We start from the raw sequence: 27,601 nt of genomic DNA on the forward strand, positions 1-27,601 counted from the left end.
TGGAAGGAGAGTTTGCAGTCTAGCCAGACACCTAGGTACTTATAGATGTCCACATATTCTAGGTCGGAACCGTCCAGGGTGGTGATGCTAGTCGGGCGTGCGGGTGCAGGCAGCGAACGGTTGAAAAGCATGCATTTGGTTTTACTAGCGTTTAAGAGCAGTTGGAGGCCACGGAAGGAGTGTTGTATGGCATTGAAGCTCGTTTGGAGGTTAGATAGCACAGTGTCCAAGGAAGGGCCGGAAGTATACAGAATGGTGTCGTCTGCGTAGAGGTGGATCAGGGAATCGCCCGCAGCAAGAGCAACATCATTGATGTATACAGAGAAAAGAGTCGGCCCGAGAATTGAACCCTGTGGTACCCCCATAGAGACTGCCAGAGGACCGGACAACATGCCCTCCGATTTGACACACTGAACTCTGTCTGCAAAGTAGTTGGTGAACCAGGCAAGGCAGTCATTAGAAAAACCGAGGCTACTGAGTCTGCCGATAAGAATATGGTGATTGACAGAGTCGAAAGCCTTGGCCAGGTCGATGAAGACGGCTGCACAGTAATGTCTTTTATCGATGGCGGTTATGACATCGTTTAGTACCTTGAACGTGGCTGAGGTGCACCCGTGACCGGCTCGGAAACCGGATTGCACAGCGGAGAAGGTACGGTGGGATTCGAGATGGTCAGTGATCTGTTTGTTGACTTGGCTTTCGAAGACCTTAGATAGGCAGGGCAGGATGGATATAGGTCTGTAACAGTTTGGGTCCAGGGTGTCTCCCCCTTTGAAGAGGGGGATGACCGCGGCAGCTTCCCAATCCTTGGGGATCTCAGATGATACGAAGGAGAGGTTGAACAGGCTGGTAATAGGGGGTGCGACAATGGCGGCGGACAGTTTCAGAAATAGGGGGTCCAGATTGTCAAGCCCAGCTGATTTGTATGGGTCCAGGTTTTCCAGCTCTTTCAGAACATCTGCTATCTGGATATGGGTAAAGGAGAAGCTGGGGAGGCTTGGGCGAGTAGCAGCGGGGGGGGGGGGGGGGGGGCTGTTGGCCAAGGTTGGAGTCGCCAGGAGGAAGGCATGGCCAGCCATTGAGAAATGTTTGTTGAAGTTTTCGATTATCATGGACTTATCAGTGGTGACCGTGTTACCTAGCCTCAGTGCAGTGGGCAGCTGGGAGGAGGTGCTCTTGTTTTCCATGGACTTTACAGTATCCCAGAACTTTTTGGAGTTAGAGCTACAGGATGCAAATTTCTGCTTGAAAAAGCTGGCCTTTGCTTTCCTGACTGACTGCGTGTATTGGTTCCTGACTTCCCTGAACAGTTGCATATCGCGGGGGCTCTTCGATGCTATTGCAGTTCGCCACAGGATGTTTTTGTGCTGGTCGAGGGCAGTCAGGTCTGGAGTGAACCAAGGGCTATATCTGTTCTTGGTTCTGCATTTTTTGAACAGAGCATGCTTGTCTAATATGGTGAGGAAGTAACTTTTAAAGAATTACCAGGCATCCTCAACTGACGGGATGAGGTCAATATCCTTCCAAGGTACCCGGGCCAGGTCGATTAGAAAGGCCTGCTTGCAGAAGTGTTTTAGGGAGCGTTTGACAGTGATGAGGGGTGGTCGTTTGACCGCGGACCCGTGGCGGATACAGGCAATGAGGCAGTGATCGCTGAGATCTTGATTGAAGACAGCAGAGGTGTATTTGGAGGGCAAGTTGGTCAGGATAATGTCTATTAGGGTGCCCATGTTTACGGATTTAGGGTTGTACCTGGTGGGTTCCTTGATGATTTGTGTGAGATTGAGGGCATCAAGCTTAGATTGTAGGACTGCCGGGGTGTTAAGCATATCCCAGTTTAGGTCACCTAACAGAACAAACTCTGAAGCTAGATGGGGAGCGATCAATTCACAGATGGTGTCCAGGGCACAGCTGGGAGCTGAGGGGGGTCGGTAGCAGGCGGCAACAGTGAGAGACTTATTTCTGGAGAGATTAATTTTTTAAATTAGAAGTTCGAACTGTTTGGGCATAGACCTGGAAAGTATGACAGAACTTTGCAGGCTATCTCTGCAGTAGATTGCAACTCCTCCCCCTTTGGCAGTTCTATCTTGACGGAAAGTGTTATAGTTGGGTATGGAAATCTCAGAATTTTTGGTGGCCTTCCTAAGCCAGGATTCGGACACGGCAAGGACATCAGGGTTGGCAGAGTGTGCTAAAGCGGTGAGTAAGGCAAACTTAGGGAGGAGGCTTCTGATGTTGACATGCATGAGGCCAAGGCTTTTTCGATCACAGAAGTCAACAAATGAGGGTGACTGGGGACATGCAGGGCCTGGGTTTACCTCCACATCACCCGAGGAACAGAGGAGTAGTAGGATGAGGGTGCGGCTAAAGGCTATCAAAACTGGTTGCCTAGAGCGTTGGGGACAAGGAATAAAAGGAGCAGATTTATGGGCGTGGTAGAATAGATTCTGGGCATAATGTGCAGACCAGGGTATGGTGGGGCACGGGTACAGCGGAGGCAAGCCCAGGCACTGGGTGATGATAAGAGAGGTTGTATCTCTGGACATGCTGGTCTCAATGGGTGAGGTCACCGCATGTGTGGGGGGTGGGACAAAGGAGGTATCAGAGGTACGGAGAGTGGAACTACGGGGTCCATTGCAAACCAAAACAATGATAACTAGCCTGAACAACAGTATGCAAGGCATATTGATATTTGAGAGAGACATACAATAAGGCATAAAGTGATTGCAGGTCTTGATTGGGAGAGCTAGCTAAAACAACAGGTGAGATAACAGCAGCTAGTCAGCTAACACAGCAACAGCAGGTAAAAATGGCTACGACTAGGCAGAGAGGGTCGGATTAACTACACACAGATCCTGAGTTAAAGCACAGAGCCGGCAGATAAAACACAAATAAACAGAATGGAGTACCGTGAATTAATGGACAGTCAAGCAGGCATCAGCTATGTAGCCAAGTGATCATAGTGTCCAGGGGGCAGCCGTAGATGGAGCAGAGAGGCCTCCACTAAGCTAGCATGCGGCGTTTTAAAGTTAGTAGCCCAGGGGGTGGTCTGCTCAGACGGAGGGGGTCTGCTCAGACGGAGGCCGGTTGAGGGCACAGCGGATGGGGTATTCGTCTGCAGACCAGACGTGGTCGTGTCGACAGAGAATCCAAGCCGGATGGCGATGGCGAAAGAGAGGTTGTGAATTGTAGAATTGTGTTTGCTAACTGGTGTTAGCTTCGTGGCAGTGGCGCTAGCTGCGCTAGCTGCAAGCTAGCTGTGAGGATCAGAAGCAGTGGCCCAGGGACTACGGCAGGAATCCGGCGTTGTTGTCGAGAGACAGTCCGATGCTGGTAAATTGGTGAGTAATTCTGCTCTTCGTGCGGTGACGTTGATAAACCAGTCGTGGATTATTAGGATTCCAAGTTGCTCCAGGTAGCTAGAAGGCCGGGGTTAGCAGAATGGGCCTTCAGCGGACGTCACGCCTGAGGGGCCTGTTGGAATCCTCGGGCAGATTATGTCAGTATTCCAGTCGTAGAGGATCGGTGGGGTTCCGTGCCCCGTACCGGCAGTAGAAGGGGTCCGGATGTTGTAACCCAGGAGTGGGCTTCGGTGGTAGCCCAGGAGCCCTAGCCAGGCTAGCTTCAAGCTAATTGGTGCTTGCTCCGGGATGGAAACGCTAGCCAGGAGTAGTCACCCGGGATTACGGTTAGCTAGTTGCGAAGAACCAGATGAAAATGTTCAGAGTCTGCGGTAGGAATCCGGGGATATGTGGGGAAAATAGGTCCGGTATGCTCTGGTTTGAGACACGTTGTACAAACTGGCGAGAGCTTTCCGAGCTAAGGTTAGCTGATGTCCGCTAGCAGTAATTAGCTGATTGCTAGCTAGTAGCTAGTGAGCTGGCTAGCTTCTGTTGGGGGATTCCAGATTCGAGGTGAATAATACTTTAGAGAAAAAAACAGATCCGCACCACATTGGGTGAGGCGGGTTGCAGGAGAGTGTTTTGAAGTTGAGTTTTAGAAAAAAATAAATTAAAAGATATGCGAAGAAAAGGATATAAAAATATATATACACAGGACACGACAAGACGAGGACAAAGGACATCTGACTGCTACGCCATCTTGGATCATGATGGATCATTAATAACAATTACTCTGACACCAGTGACACGTATTGTTAGTGAATGAACCTAGATGCTCATTGTGACCTTTTACACAGATACTCAACACAACATTTACTTTGATTCCCATGTACAGTGTAGTCTACAGTCTTAGCATCTTTTTTTCTATCTAGAACCTAAAAGGGTTATTCAGCTGTTTCCATAGGATAACCTTTTTTGGTTCCAGGTAGAACCGTTTTAATTCCAGGTAGAACCCTTTTGGGTTTCATGTAGAACCCTTTCCACCAAGGGTTCTACATTAAACACAAAAGGGCTCTACCTGGAACCAAAAAGGCTTTTCCTGGAACCAAACAGTCTCCTATGGGTACAGCCAAAGAACCTGTTTGAGACCCTTTTATCTAAGATTGCATATCACTTTCCTGATAATCAGTTGTTATGTGTGGTTGAGGTTGAGGTGAGTGTTATGATGTGGTGTTGGGATGAGTTAGTCTTATACAAGGTGAAGGTCTTTGAGTTGGAGATTGTCTTTCTATACTTAAAGTCCAAATCATTTACATGACAACTATAGACTCAGTATAGAGAACCTGCTGAATGTTTTTTCCACTGATAGGCTAGCAGTGTTAAGGAGATGCAGGCCTACATATGAACATTCCTGTTTTATTTCTTTGACAGTCATCTTACTGTAATAACATCAGGATGATCTGTCGTGGAGGATTTCTCTCTCTGCTCATATGGCCTTAGTACATGTGCTGGTGTTGTACATAATACGTGTAGGTATCTTCAATCTGTTCTGCTTCTCTGACTCAAGTTGAACAGGATATACAGTAGATAGGTAGGGGTCGTATCTTCAATCTGTTCTGCTTCTGACTCAAGTTGAACAGGATATACAGTACATAGGTAGGGGTCGTATCTTCAATCTGTTCTGCTTCTCTGACTCAAGTTGAACAGGATATACAGTAGATAGGTAGGGGTCGTATCTTCAATCTGTTCTGCTTCTCTGACTCAAGTTGAACGGGATATACAGTAGATAGGTAGGGGTCGTATCTTCAATCTGTTCTGCTTCTCTGACTTAAGTTGAACGGGATATACAGTAGATAGGTAGGGGTCGTATCTTCAATCTGTTCTGCTTCTCTGACTCAAGTACCAGCAGCATACCACCCTGCATACCACTGCTGGCTTGCTTCTGAAGCTAAGCAGGGTTGGTCCTGGTCAGTCCCTGGATGGGAGACCAGATGCTGCTGGAAGTGGTATTGGAGGGCCAGTAGGAGGCACTCTTTCCTCTGGTCTAATAAAATATCCCAATGCCCCAGGGCAGTGATTGGGGACACTGCCCTGTGTAGGGTGCCGTCTTTCGGATGGGACGTTAAACGGGTGTCCTGACTCTCTGAGGTCATTAAAGATCCCATGGCACTTATCGTAAGAGTAGCTAAATTCCCAATCTGGCCCTCAAACCATCATGGTCACCTAATAATCCCCAGTTTACAATTGGCTCATTCATCCCCCTCCTCTCCCCTGTAACTATTCCCCAGGTCGTTGCTGCAAATGAGAACGTGTTCTCAGTCAACTTACCTGGTAAAATAACGGTAAAATAAATAAATATAAATAAAAGTTGAACAGGATATACAGTAGATAGGTAGGGGTCGTGTCTTCAATCTGTTCTGCTTCTCTGACTCAAGTTGAACAGGATATACAGTAGATAGGTAGGGGTCGTGTCTTCAATCTGTTCTGCTTCTCTGACTCAAGTTGAACGGGATATACAGTAGATAGGTAGGGGTTGGGATCAAGCAGAAGGCACATTTCATTTCCCTGTGTTTGTTTGGTAGAGAACACAAACAAGCAAGACTATTGGAGGGATCCAAACTTCTTCTTTCTGCACTTAAATTTGACAATACTTCTTTGAGTACTCAGTAGTGTATATGACTAGACTGTAGATGATATTGTGTATCTTTCTCTCTGTTCACTACAGGAGGCTCTGGCCCATGTTAATGCCCATGCCGATGTGGCGCGGCCACCAGTGGACCCATCGGAGCTGTTTCCCAGGCTGTGCCACCTGGTGCGGGCCGAGACTGGCTACGGCTTCAACCTGCACAGTGAGAAGTCCCGGCCGGGCCAGTACATCCGCTCCCTGGACCCTGGGTCTCCAGCTGACCACGCCGGGCTCAGACCACAGGACAGACTCATAGAGGTGAGGAGAGAGAGGATGGGTGGAGGAGGGGAGAGGAGAGGGGGATGGGTGGAGGAGGGGAGGAGGGGAGGATGGGTGGAGGAGGGGAGATGGGTGGAGGAGGGGAGGATGGGTGTCGAAAGAGGGCAAGTGGTTAGAGACTGAAGAAGACGGGTGAGGGACTGTGGAGCTCCATGAAGGGGTTTATTTTTCATGAAGGTGAGGAGGACAGGTTTATGAGGAGGAGACCGGGAAGAAGAGCTAGTCCAAGAGGAGGTTAGAGGTGCAGGGGATTGGTGTGAGAGGGAGGAGGGAGTCTGATGTCTTAATAATCAGGGAACTATGGACCAGTAGAGGCTTGGTTTGTAAACTTTAGACAAGTGGTGAGAGAGAAGGAGACAGACTCCAATCAGCTAGTTTACAATGGTCCTAATGAGACCCTAATGAGGTGGGCTTTGAGAAATGGGGTTGGAACACCCTAATTAAGGGGGTTTATAGAACATGTCCGAGAGAGAGAGGGAGTGGGGTGATTGAACATGTGTCTGAGATAAGGGATACAGAGTGAGACCCCAAGAGGCCTTTTACTCCCCTATGTTAATGCAAATGTATGTGTGCTTGCTTGTGAATGTTTGGGTTTGTGCTTATCAGTGTGCGTGTACACAGGGGTGACGTTGTGTGGCAGCAGTCTCAATGCTCATCCGTCATGCGTGTGCAGGTCCACATGTGCCTAGTTTAACCCCTCTAACGATACCACTGCTATAACACGGCCCGGACCCCGGCCTCATCTCTCACATGTTTGAGTTGAGATTAAGGAGGACAGGCTGATAGTGGGGAGAGGTTGTTCATCAGTCTGAAAGCAGGATACAGACGGGAGAGAAACATATGAGGCCTGAATGTGTGGGAGAAAGAAGGGATGGAGGGATAGCAGAGGGTCAGAGATAGAAGGAGACAGACAGGGGAAAAGCAGACGTGTGGAACATACTGATCCTGCTCACCATACACCCTCTCAATCAGACCCCCAGACACATTCCCATGAGCCGTGACCCCAGAGCAGTACATCAGGGCCTAACAAGGCCACACAGGGCCAAAACAGGGTCAGACAGGGCCAAGTACAGAGTCAGACAGGACGTAAAATACACTGCATCAAAAACACAGGGTCAAATGAAAGTCACACAGAGCCAAACGGAATCTAGCTTAGTTTAACTGAACCTAACCTGGCTCGTAGCATTACCATGACATTACCACAGCGTTGTGGTGAAAACACAAGGCTGGAAACAGTGAAAACAAAGTATAATTTGGCAGACAGAGCAGTTGGATACAGTAGACCCCAACAGGGTCAAAGAGAGATACACACACACGCACGGCTATACCATTCCAGTCCTGCCCATACAGTATGAATAACACGGACGGCTATACCATTCCAGTCCTGCCCATACAGTATGAATAACACGGACGGCTATACCATTCCAGTCCTGCCCATACAGTATGAATAACACGGACGGCTATACCATTCCAGTCCTGCCCGTACAGTATGAATAACACGGACGGCTATACCATTCCAGTCCTGCCCATACAGTATGAATAACACGGACGGCTATACCATTCCAGTCCTGCCCATATAGTATGAATAACACACACGGCTATACCATTCCAGTCCTGCCCATACAGTAGGAATAACACGGACGGCTATACCATTCCAGTCCTGCCCATACAGTATGAATAACACACACGGCTATACCATTCCAGTCCTGCCCATACAGTATGAATAACACGGACGGCTATACCATTCCAGTCCTGCCCATACAGTATGAATAACACGGACGGCTATACCATTCCAGTCCTGCCCATATAGTATGAATAACACACACGGCTATACCATTCCAGTCCTGCCCATACAGTATGAATAACACGGACGGCTATACCATTCCAGTCCTGCCCATACAGTATGAATAACACGGACGGCTGCACACACACTGGCACTAGAGGGAGGAGTTGCTTTCAATGCTTTGATGTCCCTCTGTCTGTCCAGCAACAGGAGACAGTGAGTGAGAACTGTAGCTATGGGAGCTAGCTTCCTGTGTCTGTTAGATGACAATAACAGGCCAGGTCACTCCCTGTCCATATGCTCTAAAGTCCATAAATAGGTTTTATCATGTTTATATAGAGACTAAAGAGTCCCTGCCCTGAACCTGAAGACACACATCCAGAGAGAGAGACAGAGAGACCTAGATCTTCTGCACAGATTCTGTGAGACCAGGGCCCTGACAGTAAATCTCTGTAAGACAAAAAATAATGGTGTTCCAAAAAAGGTCCAGTTCCCAATAAAGCCCCTTTAATTGAAATGTAATTGACAGAGATACCCTGCCCTGAACCTGAATACACACGCCCAGGGAGAGAGACAGAGATGCCCTGCCCTGAACCTGAATACACACACGCCCAGGGAGAGAGAGACAGAGACAGATGACTACACAGGACAGTAAATACAATGGACTCCATTGGGTTAATACAGGGTATAGTTCAATGCAGTACTGTAGGACATTCCACGGACTCCCCTCCCCACTGCTTAGATGCTGTAAGCACTCAGAGAGCCCAAATACCTGAGACAATACAGTACTGTCTGTCTCTACTGTGCTCTTCAATTCATAACAATAGAATCTCATTCTACGTCTATGCATTACCTTCCACAATATGTCTGCAAAGCAGCATTCAGCAACCATCTGTGACATTCCACCACATCATATTCAAAAAGGTATTTGTAGATCAAGAACCTGTATTGGTGTCCTCTTCTGAACACAACACAGTTAAGAGCCTTGGCCTTCTCCCTTCCTGTATGAATGGGGCTCAACAGTATCAGCTGTGTTTTGACAGGACCGAGTGAAAGGGATTTCTAATGAACACAGTCTGGGTGTCCAGTTTCAGCTCAGTGGTTCGTCTATAGTCATTGAAACCCTGTCTGTGTTAGCTAGATTAGCGCTAAGTGAAGTTACTCCCTACCCACTGATTCAGCGTCCCTATAATCAGTGGTGGAAAAAGTACCCAATTGTCATACTTGAGTAAAATTAAAGATACCTTGATAGAAAATATGTAAAAGTGAAAGTCACCCAGTAAAATACTTGAGTTAAAGTAAAAAACGATTTGGTTTTAAATATACTTAAGTATCAAAAGTAAAAGTATAAATCATTTCACATTCCTTATATTAAGCAAACCAGATGGCACGAGTTTCTTGTTTTTAAATGTACGGATAACCAGGGGCACACTCCAACACTCAGGCATCATTTACAAACGAAGAATGTGTGTTTAGTGAGTCCGCCAGATCAGAGGCAGTAGGGATGACCAGGGATGTTCTCTTGATAAGTGTGTGATTTGGACCATTTTCCTGACCTGCTAAGCATTCAAAATGTAATGACTACTTTTGGGTGTCAGAGAAAATGTTTTCAGTAAAAAGTAAATCATTTTCTTTAGGCATACAGTGGAGGAAAATTAAGTAGTACTTTAAAGTATTTTTACTTAAGTACACTATATATTCAAAAGTATGTGGACACCTCTTCAAATGATTGGATTTGGCTATTTAAGCCACACCCGTTGCTGACAGGTGTATAAAATCGAGCACACAGCCATGCAATCTCCCTAGAGAAACATTGGCAGTAGAATGGCCTTATTGGAGAGCTCAGTGACCTTCAACGTGGCAGCATCATAGGATGCCACCTTTCCAACAAGTCAGTTCGTCAAATTTCTGCCTTTCTAGAGCTGCCCCGGTCAACTGTAGGGGCTGTTATTATGAAGTGGAAATGTCTAGGAGCAACAACAGCTCAGCCACGAAGTGGTAGGCCACATCAGCACTCGGCGGTCCCGTTCTGTGAGCTTACCTGTGTGGTGCGTAAAAATCATTTATCATTGGTTGCAACACTCACTACTGAGTTCCAAACTGCCTCTGGAAGCAACATCAACACAAGAACTGTTCGTCGGGAGCTTCATAAAAATTAGTTTCCATGGCCGAGCAGCCGCACACAAGCCTAAGATCACCATGCGCAATGCCAAGCGTCAGCTGGAATGGTGTAAAGCTCGCCACCATTGGACTCTGGAGCAGTGGAAACGCGTTCTCTGGAGTGATGAATCACATTTCACCACCTGGCAGTCTGATGGACGAATCTGGGTTTGGCAGATGACAGGAATACACTACCTGCCCCAATGCATAGTGCCAACTGTAACGTTTGGTGGAGGGGGAATAATGGTCTGGGGCTGTTTTTCATGGTTCGGGCTAGGCCTCTTATTCTAAACGATTCTGGGCTCCCAACTTTGTGGCAACAGTTTGGGGAAGGCCCTTTCCTGTTTCAGCATGGCAATGCCCCAGTGCACAAAGCGAGGTCCATACAGAAATGGTTTGTCAAGATCAGTGTGGAAGAACTTGACTGGCCTGTACAGAACCCTGACCTCAACCCCATCGAACACCTTTGGGATGAATTGGAGTGCCGACTGCGAGCCAGGCCTAATCGCCCAACATCAGTGCCTTACCTCACTAACACTCTTGTGGCTGAATGGAAGCAAGTCCCCAAAGCAATGTTCCAACATCTAGTGGAAAGCCTTTCCAGAAGAGTGGAGGCTGTTATAGCAGCAAAGGAAGAACCAACTACATATTAATGCCCATGATTTTGGAATGAGATGTTCAATGAGCAGATGACCACATACTTTTGGTCATGTAGTGACTTTACATCACTGCCTATAATCATTTAGGTTAGGATCAGGAGTAGGCTGATCTGGTCCTAGATCTGGGGTTAAGGGTTAAGGACTACTTTTACCTTATGCAGTTTCCCCTATACAGTCAGTGTCAGTAAACTGTAGTCAGTGAAGCCCTGTGTCACTCAGTCATTGGTTTTGATGCTGTGTCTGTTAGTTCTAGCTGGATTAGTGCTAAGTGGCTAGGTCACTGTACCTGCTGAAACTGCAGACAGAGCCCCGGGGGTTTGGCCTAGGTAACCCCAGGCAGGTGTGTGGGCTCAGCGGTTGACTAGAGGATGATTATGTGTGTGTTATTCTCTGTGGCTAATGGAGGATGTCTCTGACCAAGCAACTGTGTGGCACGGTGCACTGCTTGGTCCATCTGTCAGCAGCTCGTTAGTAAGGTGAAGACTCATATTCTCTCTCTCACACTCACACTCACTCAGGTAAACCATTGGAAACATTCCAGGGTGTGCAACCTAAGCAAACACTGACGATTATGATAGTACCTTGAAAATCGACTGCTCTGTAAAGCATTCAAACAGCACTGTATTCCAATGAAAAACAGGTTTGGCCCACTAGCACTACACTGACTGTTGTATTGTGTGGGAGTCGTCTAATGAACAAGGGCCCTATTAATTAGCTTGAGTGGGCTGGATTGTTTTGTTGGATTGTGAAGGATTGCTGCTGCTATGGAACATGACACAACACCTGCTCTCCTAGCCCAATACAAAGTGGGCTTATTCCTCCTCATGCACTAGGGCTGGTATGATGAGACGATTCTCTACCAATTAGTGTGTGATGACTCCACTGAGCCTTATGTTCTGACACCTACTCTAATGGCGAGAGAGAGACAGACAGAGATGGAGAGACAGAGAGGGAGAGAGAGAGCGAGAGAAAGAAAGAAAGAATAGATAGAGATGTGTTTCTGCACTGTAACTTTATCACTGCTTAACTCTCACTCTCTCGCTTTCTTTCATGCTCTTTTTTTTCTATTTTTCTCTCTATCACACACACACTCAACTTCTCTTGGCTTTACACATTCCTTCCTCCCTTTCTCTGTCTCTCTTTCCTTCCTTCTCCTAGTCTCTCCCTAGCCTTAACATGCACTCACTGGACTTTTACATTTCCTATGTAACAGTTAGGAGTGAGTAGGCGGGTATCTAGCCGTGTTGTTACAGTGTATTAGACCAGTCTGGTATCTAGCCGTGCTGTTACAGTGTATTAGACCAGTCTGGTATCTAGCCGTGCTGTTACAGTGTATTAGACCAGTCTGGTATCTAGCCGTGCTGTTACAGTGTATTAGACCAGTCTGGTATCTAGCCGTGCTGTTACAGTGTATTAGACCAGTCTGGCATCTAGCCGTGTTATTACAGTGTATTAGACCAGTCTGGTATCTAGCCGTGTTGTTACAGTGTATTAGACCAGTCTGGTATCTAGCCATGTTGTTACAGTGTATTAGACCAGTCTGGCACCTAGCCGTGTTGTTACAGTGTATTAGACCAGTCTGGCATCTAGCCGTGTTATTACAGTGTATTAGACCAGTCTGGTATCTAGCCGTGTTGTTACAGTGTATTAGACCAGTCTGGTATCTAGCCGTGCTGTTACAGTGTATTAGACCAGTCTGGTATCTAGCCGTGCTGTTACAGTGTATTAGACCAGTCTGGTATCTAGCCGTGTTGTTACAGTGTATTAGACCAGTCTGGTATCTAGCCGTGTTGTTACAGTGTATTAGACCAGTCTGGTATCTAGCCGTGCTGTTACAGTGTATTAGACCAGTCTGGTATCTAGCCGTGCTGTTACAGTGTATTAGACCAGTCTGGTATCTAGCCGTGTTGTTACAGTGTATTAGACCAGTCTGGTATCTAGCCGTGCTGTTACAGTGTATTAGACCAGTCTGGTATCTAGCCGTGTTGTTACAGTGTATTAGTGCAGTCTGGTATCTAGCCGTGCTGTTACAGTGTATTAGACCAGTCTGGTATCTAGCCGTGCTGTTACAGTGTATTAGACCAGTCTGGTATCTAGCCGTGCTGTTACAGTGTATTAGACCAGTCTGGTACCTAGCCGTGCTGTTACAGTGTATTAGACCAGTCTGGTATCTAGCCGGGCTGTTACAGTGTATTAGACCAGTCTGGTATCTAGCTGTGCTGTTACAGTGTATTAGACCAGTCTGGTATCTAGCCGTGCTGTTACAGTGTATTAGACCAGTCTGGTATCTAGCCGTGCTGTTACAGTGTATTAGACCAGTCTGGTATCTAGCCGTGCTGTTACAGTGTATTAGACCAGTCTGGCATCTAGCCGTGCTGTTACAGTGTATTAGACCAGTCTGGCATCTAGCCGTGTTATTACAGTGTATTAGACCAGTCTGGTATCTAGCCGTGTTGTTACAGTGTATTAGACCAGTCTGGTATCTAGCCATGTTGTTACAGTGTATTAGACCAGTCTGGCACCTAGCCGTGTTGTTACAGTGTATTAGACCAGTCTGGCATCTAGCCGTGTTATTACAGTGTATTAGACCAGTCTGGTATCTAGCCGTGTTTTTACAGTGTATTAGACCAGTCTGGTATCTAGCCGTGCTGTTTCAGTGTATTAGACCAGTCTGGTATCTAGCGGTGCTGTTACAGTGTATTAGACCAGTCTGGTATCTAGCCGTGTTGTTACAGTGTATTAGACCAGTCTGGTATCTAGCCGTGTTGTTACAGTGTATTAGACCAGTCTGGTATCTAGCCGTGCTGTTACAGTGTATTAGACCAGTCTGGTATCTAGCCGTGCTGTTACAGTGTATTAGACCAGTCTGGTATCTAGCCGTGTTGTTACAGTGTATTAGACCAGTCTGGTATCTAGCCGTGCTGTTACAGTGTATTAGACCAGTCTGGTATCTAGCCGTGTTGTTACAGTGTATTAGTGCAGTCTGGTATCTAGCCGTGCTGTTACAGTGTATTAGACCAGTCTGGTATCTAGCCGTGCTGTTACAGTGTATTAGACCAGTCTGGTATCTAGCCGTGCTGTTACAGTGTATTAGACCAGTCTGGTACCTAGCCGTGCTGTTACAGTGTATTAGACCAGTCTGGTATCTAGCCGGGCTGTTACAGTGTATTAGACCAGTCTGGTATCTAGCCGTGCTGTTACAGTGTATTAGACCAGTCTGGTATCTAGCCGTGCTGTTACAGTGTATTAGACCAGTCTGGTATCTAGCCGTGCTGTTACAGTGTATTAGACCAGTCTGGTATCTAGCCGTGCTGTTACAGTGTATTAGACCAGTCTGGTATCTAGCCGTGCTGTTACAGTGTATTAGACCAGTCTGGTATCTAGCCGTGCTGTTACAGTGTATTAGACCAGTCTGGTATCTAGCCGTGTTGTTACAGTGTATTAGACCAGTCTGGTATCTAGCCGTGTTGTTACAGTGTATTAGACCAGTCTGGTATCTAGCCGTGTTGTTACAGTGTATTAGACCAGTCTGGTATCTAGCCGTGTTGTTACAGTGTATTAGACCAGTCTGGTATCTAGCCGTGCTGTTACAGTGTATTAGACCGGTCTGGTATCTAGCCGTGCTGTTACAGTGTATTAGACCGGTCTGGTATCTAGCCGTGCTGTTACAGTGTATTAGACCAGTCTGGTATCTAGCCGTGCTGTTACAGTGTATTAGACCAGTCTGGTATCTAGCCGTGCTGTTACAGTGTATTAGACCAGTCTGGTATCTAGCCGTGTTGTTACAGTGTATTAGTCCAGTCTGGTATCTAGCCGTGTTGTTACAGTGTATTAGACCAGTCTGGTATCTAGCCGTGCTGCTACAGTGTATTAGACCAGTCTGGTATCTAGCCGTGCTGTTACAGTGTATTAGACCAGTCTGGTACCTAGCCGTGCTGTTACAGTGTATTAGACCAGTCTGGTATCTAGCCGTGCTGTTACAGTGTATTAGACCAGTCTGGTATCTAGCCGTGTTGTTACAGTGTATTAGACCAGTCTGGCATCTAGCCGTGGTGTTACAGTGTATTAGACCAGTCTGGTATCTAGCCGTGCTGTTACAGTGTATTAGACCAGTCTGGTATCTAGCCGTGCTGTTACAGTGTATTAGACCAGTCTGGTATCTAGCCGTGCTGTTACAGTGTATTAGACCAGTCTGGTATCTAGCCATGTTGTTACAGTGTATTAGACCAGTCTGGTATCTAGCCGTGCTGTTACAGTGTATTAGACCAGTCTGGTATCTAGCCGTGCTGTTACAGTGTATTAGACCAGTCTGGTATCTAGCCGTGTTGTTACAGTGTATTTGACCAGTCTGGTATCTAGCTGTGTTGTTACAGTGTATTAGACCAGTCTGGTATTTAGCCGTGCTGTTACAGTGTATTAGACCAGTCTGGTATCTAGCCGTGTTGTTACAGTGTATTAGACCAGTCTGGTATCTAGCCATGTTGTTACAGTGTATTAGACCAGTCTGTGTCACAACCACCTCCTACTGCCCTCACTTCATAAGTAGCAGCGTTACTGAATTTTAAAACAAAATCCCCCTCAGGACACTGATACCTGAAACCCACACTATTGGTTCAGCAGAAGCTAGGCATCAATATTTGATGGTGTACCAACGTTAAGGCAGGCAGCACCGTGCAAAGCTACAGTACTAGCTGAATAGAGTTCATGGAATATACAGGAGTCTGTGGAAAGTCACAGGGAGAAACTCTCTGACAGAAACGTGCTGATGTGTTAGTGACTGGGGTGTAGGTGTGCGGGCTTCTTCTCACCTTTCAGACACTATCGCCCCCCTCTCTTTCTCTCCCCCCCCCCCCCCCCCCCCCCCCACTCTTTTCCAGCTGAATTCACAAGTTGCCGAACCAATAAAAGAGGGTTTACTATGACCAAAGAGAGAGAAACAAAGTGTTTGAAAAGGAAACAAATAAATGATGTTATACTGTTAGAGCCCATTAGCTTACATGCTCGTTCCATCCTTGTTGTAATGGGGTATGGAATGTAAAGGTATTCTGTTCAGCTTGTACGTCATTGAGGAAGGAATGCAGAATATTCTCTCTCTCTATGCACCATCTTGCAAAAATGTGTGTCTGATTCCTCACAGGTTTTGTCCTCTCTTCATTGAGTCCAGTGGAAAATTATCATTTTGGTGCATAGCACCCTCTACTGTTTGGATCAAGTAACGGTTCGCATATTCCGTTGATCCTTGTCTGAATAAATAAGTATTTTAGTTTAGGCTATACCATGGTTTTGGACAGTTGTGAATGTGTTCTCTAAAATGCTGGAATGTTGTTGGATTGAGACTGGTGACCTGCTGCACTGGTCCAATGTGGACGTATCAGAAATCAACTGTAAGTCAACCAGTGTAAAGTCTGCTCACCAGTAATGACAGATGACCGACTGACCAACATCACTAGTGTGCTTTTTTAGAACTTGTTTTGGATACTTAGTTGTTCCTGTCTGAACCAGCAGCAGGATCTAGAGTTTTCACTGTTTCTTTCCTACTGTATCCATATTCACAACCAGACATCCCTGAAGGTCTTTCAGACATTGAAACATTGAGACAGTGACGAGGCCCGATCACAGAATCACAGACAACAGTATAGATGGAGACATCTGACATCACTCACCCATAACACCCTTTCTTCCCCTCTCTCTCCCTTCTCTCCTTTCAGGTGAATGGGGTGAACGTGGAGGGCATGCGTCATGCGGAGGTCGTGGCCTTCATAAAGAGAGGAGGAGATGAAACCAGGCTGCTGGTGGTGGACCCTGACACAGACCATCACTTTAAGAAGATGGGCGTCACCCCGTTGGCCAGCCACGTCAAAGGTAGGCCTACACACTTGTTGATCTGGAAAACAGAATATTTATTTAAAGTGTACTCTTATAAACCACGCCAAAGGTACAGCTCAGGACAAGTCTCTAGTCTAATTGTACATCTACATTTTACAGTTGCATATTGAGAAGGCAGTAATGGTGTTGATGATCCTAATCTAGAGTGAAATGTTACGGGGTAGTTCATCAAAACCAGCATCAGATAACTGAAAATCTGAGCCTGTAATTCTGGGTGTTGGGTGAAGTTGCCCGTAGGGTGGATCAGTTTTGCATTTCCCCCACTAATGGTTAAGGTTAGGATTGGGGGGAGGAAAGGGTGGAGAAGCTGATCCTAGATCTGTACATAGAGAGTAATTCTGTCCCTTCTTTCCCAGACTATGACGGTCCGTCCATATCCAACGGCTCCCCCAGTCCTCAGATCAACGGAAGCTTCACCAGCCGCTCCATCCAGTCACACCACTCTGACCTGAGCAGTCCAGACAACAGCCTGCAGGTGAGACGTGTGTGTGTGTGTGTATTGGAGCGTACAGTACACAACCTCTTGTTATTTCGTATAACACATATATCACATTAACACAGATATTATCAGAATTACACATCAGGGTTCTATTTCAATTCATTCAATTCAGGAAGTAAACTGAGGTCTACCAATTTTACCATTCCCACATTTGACCAATTCCAAATCATTGAGCAAATTAGAAGAATTGGAATTCCCGTTTACTTCCTGAATTGACTGAATTGAAATTGAATAAACCTCAACCCTGCCATGCGTGTGTATGTCAACCCACACTATAACTACCAAGTCGTCTCCGATATTAATCTATCTCTGTCTGTCTGTCTGTCTTTGTATCTAGCTGGGAGAGGACGAGGCGAGCCGTCTGATGGACCCCTTTGCTGAGATGGGCCTGCTCCTGAGTCCCACAGCGGCTGAGGCCAAAGAGAAGGCCCACGCTAAGAGAGCCAAGAAGAGAGCCCCTCAGATGGACTGGGACAAAAAACACCAGCTCTTCAGCAACTTCTGAACTTTTCTGCCACCCAATGAGAGAAGCAGAAAGACTGTCGAATTTGACATTTCTGAAACTTACCTTCAACATCCCTACCCGTTACCCCACCACCACTACCACCCAATCCAACAGAAGAGAATACGCAGATAGAATGTTGTTCTTTGAACGTTGGCAATCCAACACCCACTCCCCCCTGCTTCCAAAATGGACGGGATGGAATGATGGGCATCTCATCCTTTACCCCTCCTTCAATCCTCCCTTCTTCCACCCTTCTCTATACCCTCATCCCACCTCAGAGAGAGCTTGTCTGCTGGACTGAACTTGTCTGCTGGACTGGACTGGAATAAGAGGCTCAAGATTAGCAGCTTCTTCTGAATCCTCCCGTCATCATCGCTCTTTCCCTAAACCATCCGATGTCCCTCCTCTTCTACCACTAACTCCCACTTCCTCTGAGGACTGCTCTGGAGAGAGGAGGCACTTATTTTTGTATTTAGAAAGTAGAAAAGCACCATAATAGGTGTTAGCCAGCCCAGCTATAAGGAGTATGGGGAATATGGACTATGTGAGATGTTTGTGAACACTGTGACCTGATCTTAAACATTGGGGTTTGTTTTGATCCTGTAAGAGAAGGAACGTACGCCCAAAGATGGATAAAACTTTTCCTCCCATGATCCTCCTGTGATTTTATTGTGTGATCGATGCACCTCAGACTTCAAGGATTCACTCACCAGGAAAAGCACAAACTGGAGGCTAAATAGCATCGCTTCTGTATCATCTCTGTTTGTATCAAAACATCTGTTTTCTCATAATGTCATAACATTTCCACTTTGCTCCCTATGTTGGATATGAACTGGTATTCATAGATGGTGTTAACAATGCATAGACAATCAAAAGCCTTACTCAATCCATCCCTCTCAATATGATAGCATTTAAGATACATTGACTAAATGCATGCATACATGCACACACACAAGCCCCCTATGATTCTCTAGCCTATAGGCCTGCTTCACTCATTCTAAGGCAGTTTTAGTTCAATAGAGTGAATAGAGTGAAGAGTGAATAGATCAAGCATTGAGGTTTTTTACACTGCCTGTCTAGTACACCAGGGGGTGCTAATAAGACACACAGCAACATGAAGCCACTATAGTGCACTGCTCCGAGATGTATGAGGATCGGGACATGAAAGTACCATAGAAGGAGAAGATAGTCTGGGGATGATATGACCACTTTAAAGATGTATGACATCTATGTAACACCTTGTAACATTTACGTTAAGCCTGCAGGTATCATGTGTTATTACTAGTTATGAGTATCTATCATGCTTTATTACCTGCTATGAGCAAATATAATGCTATATTACTTGCTAAGAGCATCTATAATGTTTTATTACTTGCTACAGTATGAGCATCCATAATGCTGTATTACTTGTTATGAGCAAATATAATGCTTTATTACTTGTTATGAGCAAATATAATGCTTTATTACTTGTTATGAGCAAATATAATGCTTTAATACTTGCTATGAGCATCTATAATGTTTTATTACTTGCTACAGTATGAGCATCCATAATGCTTTATTACTTGCTATGAGCGTGTATAATGCTTTATTACTTGTTATGAGCAAATATAATGCTATATTACTTGTTATGAGCAAATATAATGCTTTATTACTTGTTATGAGCAAATATAATGCTTTAATACTTGTTATGAGCAAATATAATGCTTTATTACTTGTTATGAGCAAATATAATGCTTTAATACTTGTTATGAGCAAATATAATGCTTTATTACTTGTTATGAGCAAATATAATGCTGTATTACTTGTTATGAGCATCTCCATCACTGAGCCAAACACCTTTATATGTAAAAGTATAGATACAAATAATGTATGAAATACCAAGATGGATATTGTACGGGATTGAAAGTGAGCCCAGAGTATCAAAGAAAGCTTACATCATTCAGTGTTGATGTGATGTTGTGGTAATGTTATGCTCATGTTGTGGTACAGTGATGACAGACTGACATAGTATCAGCTACTCCAGACTGGGCTGTCTTTCTGTTGCACTTCAGAAGGGAAGGACACAGTTATTTTTGTACAACATGCCTGAATGCTGTGGATGGTGGACCGGCTGTGGTATCAGGGGCTTTGGTATGTGAGTATAGCCTGGTCGCAAATCTGTTTGTGCGGTATTGCCAACTCCTATGGTCATTATCAAGAGGCGTCACACAACAATTGCCATAGGAGTTGGTAAGACAGCACAAACCGATCTCGGACCAGGATACTCTGAGCTATGGGGCTAGGGGCTCTGATCAGTGGGCCTGCCCAGTGGGTGTGTGGGAGAGGCCTATCCTGGAGGTCAGACTCAGAGATGCTCTAATGAATGAGACCAGGGGAGCCACAGGACTTACAGGAGATTAGTCCTAGCATAGGATAGCATGGAGACAGCTGTCCTGCGCACAGACACAGACGGACCCCAGACCAAACCACTGTCACACCTCATAAGGGGGTGAAGGTCAAGTTTATCTTACTGTGTGTGTGTCATCCACTGTTACGGATAGTAATCTCAGGTCCCCCCGGTCGTTCATATTGTGGTAGGATCTACACAAAGAGAACACTCCCCAGACCAAACCACTGCTACATCTCATACGGGGGTGACGGGAGATAGAAGGGAAAGTTTGTCTCTGTGTCATCCATTGTTACTATTCACCCAGGGTCCATATAGTGCCGATCTAGGATCAGTTTTGCCTTTTAGATCATAATTAATAAGATTATATGGACAGGAGGGACCTGATACTAGTTCAGCACTCCTACTCTGAGACGCTTTCTGAATACGGGCCCAGGTCCCCCCTGGAGGTTCATATTGTGGTAGGATCTGAAATGCGGGTCCCTGGTTGGGCTAGGTCTGAGGTACAGGCCAGGGTCAGCTGTGCTATGCGGCGCCGACACCACACTTAGGACGGAGAGAAATGTCTGATCTGTTTTCATATATTGCACAATTAATTTTTTGTTAATAAGCATATTGTCTTTACTATTACTCATAATAGTACAGAAAACAGTTTTTATTTCTCTGGTTTCCATTTGTGATCTAGCACCAATGTGTTTGCATAAGGGTTTTGACTATTGGTCCATATGATGAGCTGACCGTTAAACCCTGAGCAGAATGGTGTATGACCCATGTAGATTCACATTTTAGTCATTTGGCAGACGCTCGTATCCAAAGCGACTTAAAGGAGCAATTAGGGGTTAAGTGCCTTGCTCAAAAGTTTGTTGACAGATTTTTCACCTAGTCGGTTTGGAGATTCAAACCAGCGACCTATCGGTTACTGGCCCAATGCTCTTAACCACTAGGCTACCTGCCTCCCTACGGTGTATATATATGGCAGGTTGTATTTTTTCAATAAAGTGTGACAATCTCCTTCTGGACTATATTACATCATCTCAGTGTCATCCCTTCTTCTTCTGTCTGTTGTCTTGTCTCTGATACTAGTGGGGGAGGGGGGGTCATCTGTTCAATGAGCTAATCTTCCCACAGCTGTGATCCAGGAGTTCTCAGAGTAACTCCTCCTCTTCTCTCTCAAGGTCTTCCCCCCTCTATCTCCCTCCCTACTGTCCCGGTCCTCCTCCTCTCTCTCTCTCTCTGTCCCCCTCTCTCTCCCTCCCTATTGTCCCGGTCCTCCTTCTCGTTTTCTCTCTCTCTCTCTCTGTCCCCCTCGATCCATAAGGATTATGTGAGTGTTGGCATACAGTTACACTCTGTTTCCAGAATTCTCTTGTGCCTCCAGCTGCCGTGAGTACTCAGGCCCGTTAGAGGTCACGCAGAGGTCCAGAGTGTGTGTTTTGGAGGAGTTTGTGTGTGTGTGTCTGTCTATCTGTGTGTGTGTGTGTGTGTGTTCAGTCAAGTCTGAAGAGTCTCATTATAGATTGCGTGTCCTTTATTGTCTACTACGGTGCTTCAGCAGACTGGCATTCAGAGCTTCCCAGCCTGTTTGTACTAGACTCAGCAGTCTGGCATTCAGAGCTTCCCAGCCTGTTTGTACTAGACTCAGCAGTCTGGCATTCAGAGCTTCCCAGCCTGTTTGTACTATACTCAGCAGTCTGGCATTCAGAGCTTCCCAGCCTGTTTGTACTATACTCAGCAGTCTGGCATTCAGAGCTTCCCAGCCTGTTTGTACTAGACTCAGCAGCCTGGCATTCAGAGCTTCCCAGCCTGTTTGTACTAGATTCAGCAGACTGGCATTCAGAGCTTCCCAGCCTGTTTGTACTAGACTCAGCAGTCTGGCATTCAGAGCTTCCCAGCCTGTTTGTACTAGAATCAGCAGAGACACTCTGACTGACTGATGCCTAGAGTCTGTGTGTCCTCCTACGCTTTCCCAAAAAGCCAGTCATGCATAGGTCAGAGGTCTACGACTGGTCAAGTTAACGGTCAGACAGTGAGAACACAGTGATGACATGGTTACATGGGTCAAATTCATTAGGGCACACAGTAGCAGAATGTTTTGAAACTGAAAACAAAAAGGAGCATTTCTAATTGAACAAGTCTCTCCCTGTTCAGGCCATTTTCCTTGTATTTGTCATTTAGCAGACACGCTTATTCAGAGAGACTTACAGAAGCAATTAGGGTTAAGTGCCTTGCTCAAGGGCACATCAACAGATTTTTCACCTAGTCGTCTCGGGGATTCGAACCAGCGACCTTTTGGTTAATTGCCCAGCGCTCTTAACCACTAGGCTACCTGCTGCCCCTCCATTTGGTGCCTAGTGAATACGGCCCTGTTGTGGGAGTACAGTGATGACATGTACATGTGTACCTATTGTGTCATTGTTGAGGCTGTGTCTGAAATGGATGTGGAGGTGGTGACGTCTTTCCAGAGTCAGGTCAACAAATAGACAAGACGTGGGCTGTGTCTAAGAGATTACTAAGATGTTATGTTGACTTTGTAAATCCTAACCTCAAGAATTGGGCAGCATTTTCATAACATCCCTATATCAGCAGAACCATCGGAGTTACAGACATTGAAACCACTAAAAAGACATTCTCTGGCCACATACAGTTAGGCTTATCTACATTTACCTCAGCTGTTCACTAACAACTGTACAGTAACACTCAGAAAGACAACAATACACATTCAGTTAGCTAGGTGGAGCAACGGCAACAGTGCAAACTAGGCTGTGTGTGTGTGTGTGTGTGTGTGTGTGTGTGTGTGTGTGTGTGTGTGTGTGTGTGTGTGTGTGTGTGTGTGTGTGTGTGTGTGTGTGTGTGTGTGTGTGTGTGTGTGTGTACACGCATGCATGCTTGCCTGCCAACGTGTGTGTGTGTGTGTGTGTGTGTGAGTAGCCCGGTACATCCAGTGCCATACCTGGTCTTTGTGGTAATGAGATGCCACACGAGGACACATTAAACCCCCCAGAGGCACTGGTGGAGACTGACTACGTTCTCGATGTGAAGCCAGGCAACATCAAAGGATGGACAAGTTCAAAGCCGGCAGCAATTTATCAGAGCAGTAAAAACGGATAAAGGATCCACAGGTGATCATTTCTATTCACTCTGTCTATACAGGCATGTTTAGCCTCTCTTCTATTCAGTCTGTCCCTGTCTATGCAGGCATGTTTAAACTCTCATTGTTGTTGGGTTTTGATGGGTGATTGCTCTCCTTCCCTATGTGTCTGTCTGTCTTTTTCTTTCTCTCTCTGCCTCTATTGTGCTCTCACACACTCACTCTCTCTTCAAGAACATCTCTCTCCTGACTTTCTCACTCTTTGCCTCTATTTCTCTCTCCCCCATTCCTCCATTTATCCCTCCCTTCCTCTCCTCTCCTGCCCAGGTTGGAGTAGGGCCCCAGTAGTGCCAGTAGGGCAGCTGTGCCCAAGAGGAGAAACCGGAGCCGAGCCACGGAAGCACACGGGTAGAGGAGGGGGAGAGTAAGGGGGAAGAGGAGGCGGGAGTCTCCGTAGCCATGGTGACTGTGTGTTTTTGTTAGCGGCGCGTGAGTCAGCCGAGCGATGAGTCACAGTCAGGAGGAAACACACACGGAGGAACTACAGACACACAGACACACTCACATGCACTCCAACTCACTGTGGAGCCAAATAAGGACAACTACACTAACATGCACACAGAGAGAGTAGAGAGAGAGAAGGAGAAAGGAGCATGAATGAAGAGGAGAGGGAATAAGTAAGTCTGACTATGAAAAAGAAAGAGAGAGAAGCGCTGAACGATTAAAAAGAGAGACATGCAGAGAGAAATACAAAAGAAGGGAGTAGAGAGAAGAGAGAGTGGAACCACAAGCAGACAAATGTGGAGGGAGGGAGGGGAGGAGAGGGAGAGGTTGGAAGAGGGCATGGGCACATACCTCTTCCCAGGGGCACACTTTACCAGGGAGTCAGGGCGGAAATGAACACACCCTGTTAGTGCACACCTTGGCTTAGCTGACTAATCCTACAGTTGACTTAAGGCAGTGATTCCCAACTCCAGTCCTCCAGTACCCCCAACAGTGCACATTTGTTTGTAGCCTCAGACAAGCACACCTGATCCATCTTGTCAACTAATCATCAAGCCCTCAACGAGTTGAATCAGATGAGTTTGTCCGAGGCTACAACAAAAATGTGTACTGTTGGGGATACTGGAGGACTGGAGTTGGGAAGCACTGCCTTTAGGGATTGTCCCATATGCATACACATATACAGTTCCCTCCTGAATTATTGTCACCCTAGGTAAATATGAACAAAAAAGGCTGTGAAAAAATGTCATTGTTGTTTGTCAGCTTGATCTTACACTCAAAATATAATATGCTTCTAACCTTTAATTGAGTTAAAATTGTTTAAAGAAAAAAAATCATCAAGAAAAAATGACTTCATTCATAAACATGCGTGTCACAATTACTGGCACCCCTAGAAATTCTTATGAACAAAATCTAATTGATGTATATTCCGAATAATATTTGACTTTTTAAAGTTGATCTGATTCTATGGCAACTCTTAAGTGGTCATCCATGACTTCCTGTTTCACTGGGGAATAAATATGTGGTGACACACAGGCTAAACTCCCTTAGTCATCCTTCAACATGGGAAAGGCCAGAGAACACACAAATGAAATTATACAAAAGGTTGCTGACCTTCACAAATCAGGCAATGCCTATAAAAAGATAGCTACACTCCTGAAAATACCCATCTCCACTATTAGGGCAATAATTAAGAAATGTTAAACAACTGGAGCTGTGATGAACCTGCCTGGAAGAGGACACAAGTGTGTTTTGCCAACACGAACAGTGAGAAGGATGGTTCATATTTGGAGAATTGCAGAAGTTGGTTTCATCTTGGGGTCACCAAGTCTCCAAAACTACAATTAGACGCCACCTTCATGCCACCAAGTAATTTGGAAGGTTTGTCAGAAGAAAGCCTCTGCTGTCACCAAACCACAAGCGCCTGGAGTTTGTTAAATGTCATTGGAACTTTGATTGGAAGCAGGTTCTATGGTCTGATGAGACTAAAATAGAGCTTTTTGGCAAGAAACACCAGAGGTGGGTTTGGTGTAAAAAGATCCATGGTCATGTAGAAAATAACCTAATCCCCACTGTGAAGTATGGTGGTGGATAAGTGATGTTGTGAGGCTGTTTTACTAACAAAGGCCCTGGAAACCTTGTTAGGATACCTTGCATCATGGACTCTTCAAGTACCAGGAGATTTTAGGCCAAAACCTGTCTGCCTCTACCAGAAGGCTAAAGCTGTGTCGTCGCTGGATCTTCCGGCAGGACAACAATCCAACACATACCTCCAAATCCACATGAAAATGGTTCACTGACCATAGAATCAAGATTTTGCAATGCCATCCCAGTCCCCTGACCTAAACCCCATTGAAAACCTGTGGGGTGAGCTGAAGAGGAGAGTCCACAAGCAAGGACCAAGGACTCTTGGACTCTTGGAGTTTCTGTATGGAGGAATGGTCTCAAATCCCTTCCTATGTATTCTCCCACCTCATCTAACATTATCGGAGACGACTCAGAGCTGTTATCTTGGCAGAGGGAGGGTGTGTTCTCCCACCTCGTCTAACATTATAGGAGACGACTCAGAGCTGTTATCTTGGCAGAGGGAGGGTGTGTTCTCCCACCTCGTCTAACATTATAGGAGACGACTCAGAGCTGTTATCTTGGCAGAGGGAGGGTTCTCCCACCTCGTCTAACATTATAGATGACTCAGAGCTGTTATCTTGGCAGAGGGAGGGTGTGTTCTCCCACATCTAATGTTAGAGGAGACGACTCAGAGCTGTTATCTTGGCAGAGGGAGGGTGTGTTCTCCCACCTCGTCTAACATTATAGACGACTCAGAGCTGTTATCTTGGCAGAGGGAGGGTGTGTTCTCCCACCTCGTCTAACATTATAGACGACTCAGAGCTGTTATCTTGGCAGAGGGAGGGTGTGTTCTCCCACCTCGTCTAACATTATAGGAGACGACTCAGAGCTGTTATCTTGGCAGAGGGAGGGTTCTCCCACCTCGTCTAACATTATAGATGACTCAGAGCTGTTATCTTGGCAGAGGGAGGGTGTGTTCTCCCACCTCATCTAACGTTAGAGGAGACGACTCAGAGCTGTTATCTGGCAAAGGGAGGGTGTGTTCTCCCACCTCGTCTAACATTATAGACAACTCAGAGCTGTTATCTTGGCAGAGGGAGGGTGTGTTCTCCCACCTCGTCTAACATTATAGACAACTCAGAGCAGTTATCTTGGCAAAGGGAGGGTGTGTTCTCCCACCTCATCTAACGTTAGAGGAGACGACTCAGAGCTGTTATCTTGGCAAAGGGAGGGTGTGTTCTCCCACATCTAATGTTAGAGGAGACGACTCAGAGCTGTTATCTTGGCAGAGGGAGGGTGTATTCTCCCACCTCGTCTAACATTATAGACGACTCAGAGCTGTTATCTTGGCAGAGGGAGGGTTCACACTACTACATGTACTAAGTGAAGGGGTGGTAATCATTGTGACATTTATGTTTTCAAATAAAATAATGATTTTTTCAACTAAATTAAAGGTTCAATGCAAATTATATTTTGAGTTTAAGATCAACCTGATAAACAACAATTACATGTATTTTTTTACAGCCTTTTCTGTTCATATTGACCTATCCTAATCTATATAATAGAGTGGTATCTGCTTTTGTCATCATTTAGGCAGTGTTTCATTCTAGTTAGGGATAGTCCTACACCTACACACCAAGAGATGAACACCATCATCTATATAAAAGACAGGTTTCTGCTTTTATCCTATAGACCCATCAAACTCAACTCTGGACCTACAAGGCAGTTCCACTCCTTCTTTTCATTGTTCCCCTCTAATCAGGGACTGATTTAGACCTGGGAAACCAGGTGTGTGCAATTAATTATCAGGTAGAACAGGAAACCAGACGCTCCAGACCTCATAGTTAAGAGTTGAATGCCCCTGCTGTATAGACAGTGCTTCATCATATAGACAGTCCTACGCCTACACACCTATACAGAGATGTACACCATAATCTATGTAATAGATCTTTTAAACGTTCTACTCTATGAAGGGCTGTGTGGTAAGAGTGGTAGAGTTAAAGAGAGGCATTAGACACTGTCATTTTGATATCCTTTGTCCTTTTTGGATGTGTTTCTTTTCCCACGGCGTGTTGTTTGAGCAGAGGAGCCCGGTGCACACACACACACACACACACACATAAACATCATCATCTCTTGTGTTTATTCTGAAGGGCTTGTGTAGGCTGAGGTTTATACATAGGGCCTATGGAGAGCAGAGCTGGCCCGGCGAGACAGAGTTGATGTGTGTTTTGGCTGCTGTACCTCTGGAAGAGTGGC

At 45.8% G+C, this 27,601-nt stretch overlaps 1 protein-coding gene across 2 annotated transcripts in view; it reads left to right on the forward strand.

Moving 5' to 3' along the window:
* The window catches only part of LOC129845659 (Na(+)/H(+) exchange regulatory cofactor NHE-RF2-like), a 62,362-nt gene extending 41,146 nt beyond the window's left edge, over positions 1 to 21,216 (forward strand). For both annotated transcript variants that reach the window (XM_055913527.1, XM_055913528.1), the window contains 4 exons: positions 6,067 to 6,285; positions 16,617 to 16,770; positions 17,151 to 17,269; positions 17,631 to 21,216. In XM_055913527.1, the coding sequence (XP_055769502.1) occupies positions 6,067 to 6,285; positions 16,617 to 16,770; positions 17,151 to 17,269; positions 17,631 to 17,798 (660 nt within the window). In that variant the 3' untranslated portion in view covers positions 17,799 to 21,216. The remainder of the gene's footprint in view (positions 1 to 6,066; positions 6,286 to 16,616; positions 16,771 to 17,150; positions 17,270 to 17,630) is intronic.
* Positions 21,217 to 27,601: the final 6,385 nt, after the last annotated feature.

Source organism: Salvelinus fontinalis, unplaced genomic scaffold (genome assembly GCF_029448725.1).
Source record: "Salvelinus fontinalis isolate EN_2023a unplaced genomic scaffold, ASM2944872v1 scaffold_0333, whole genome shotgun sequence".
In the NCBI taxonomy this organism is placed as follows: Eukaryota; Metazoa; Chordata; class Actinopteri; order Salmoniformes; family Salmonidae; genus Salvelinus; species Salvelinus fontinalis.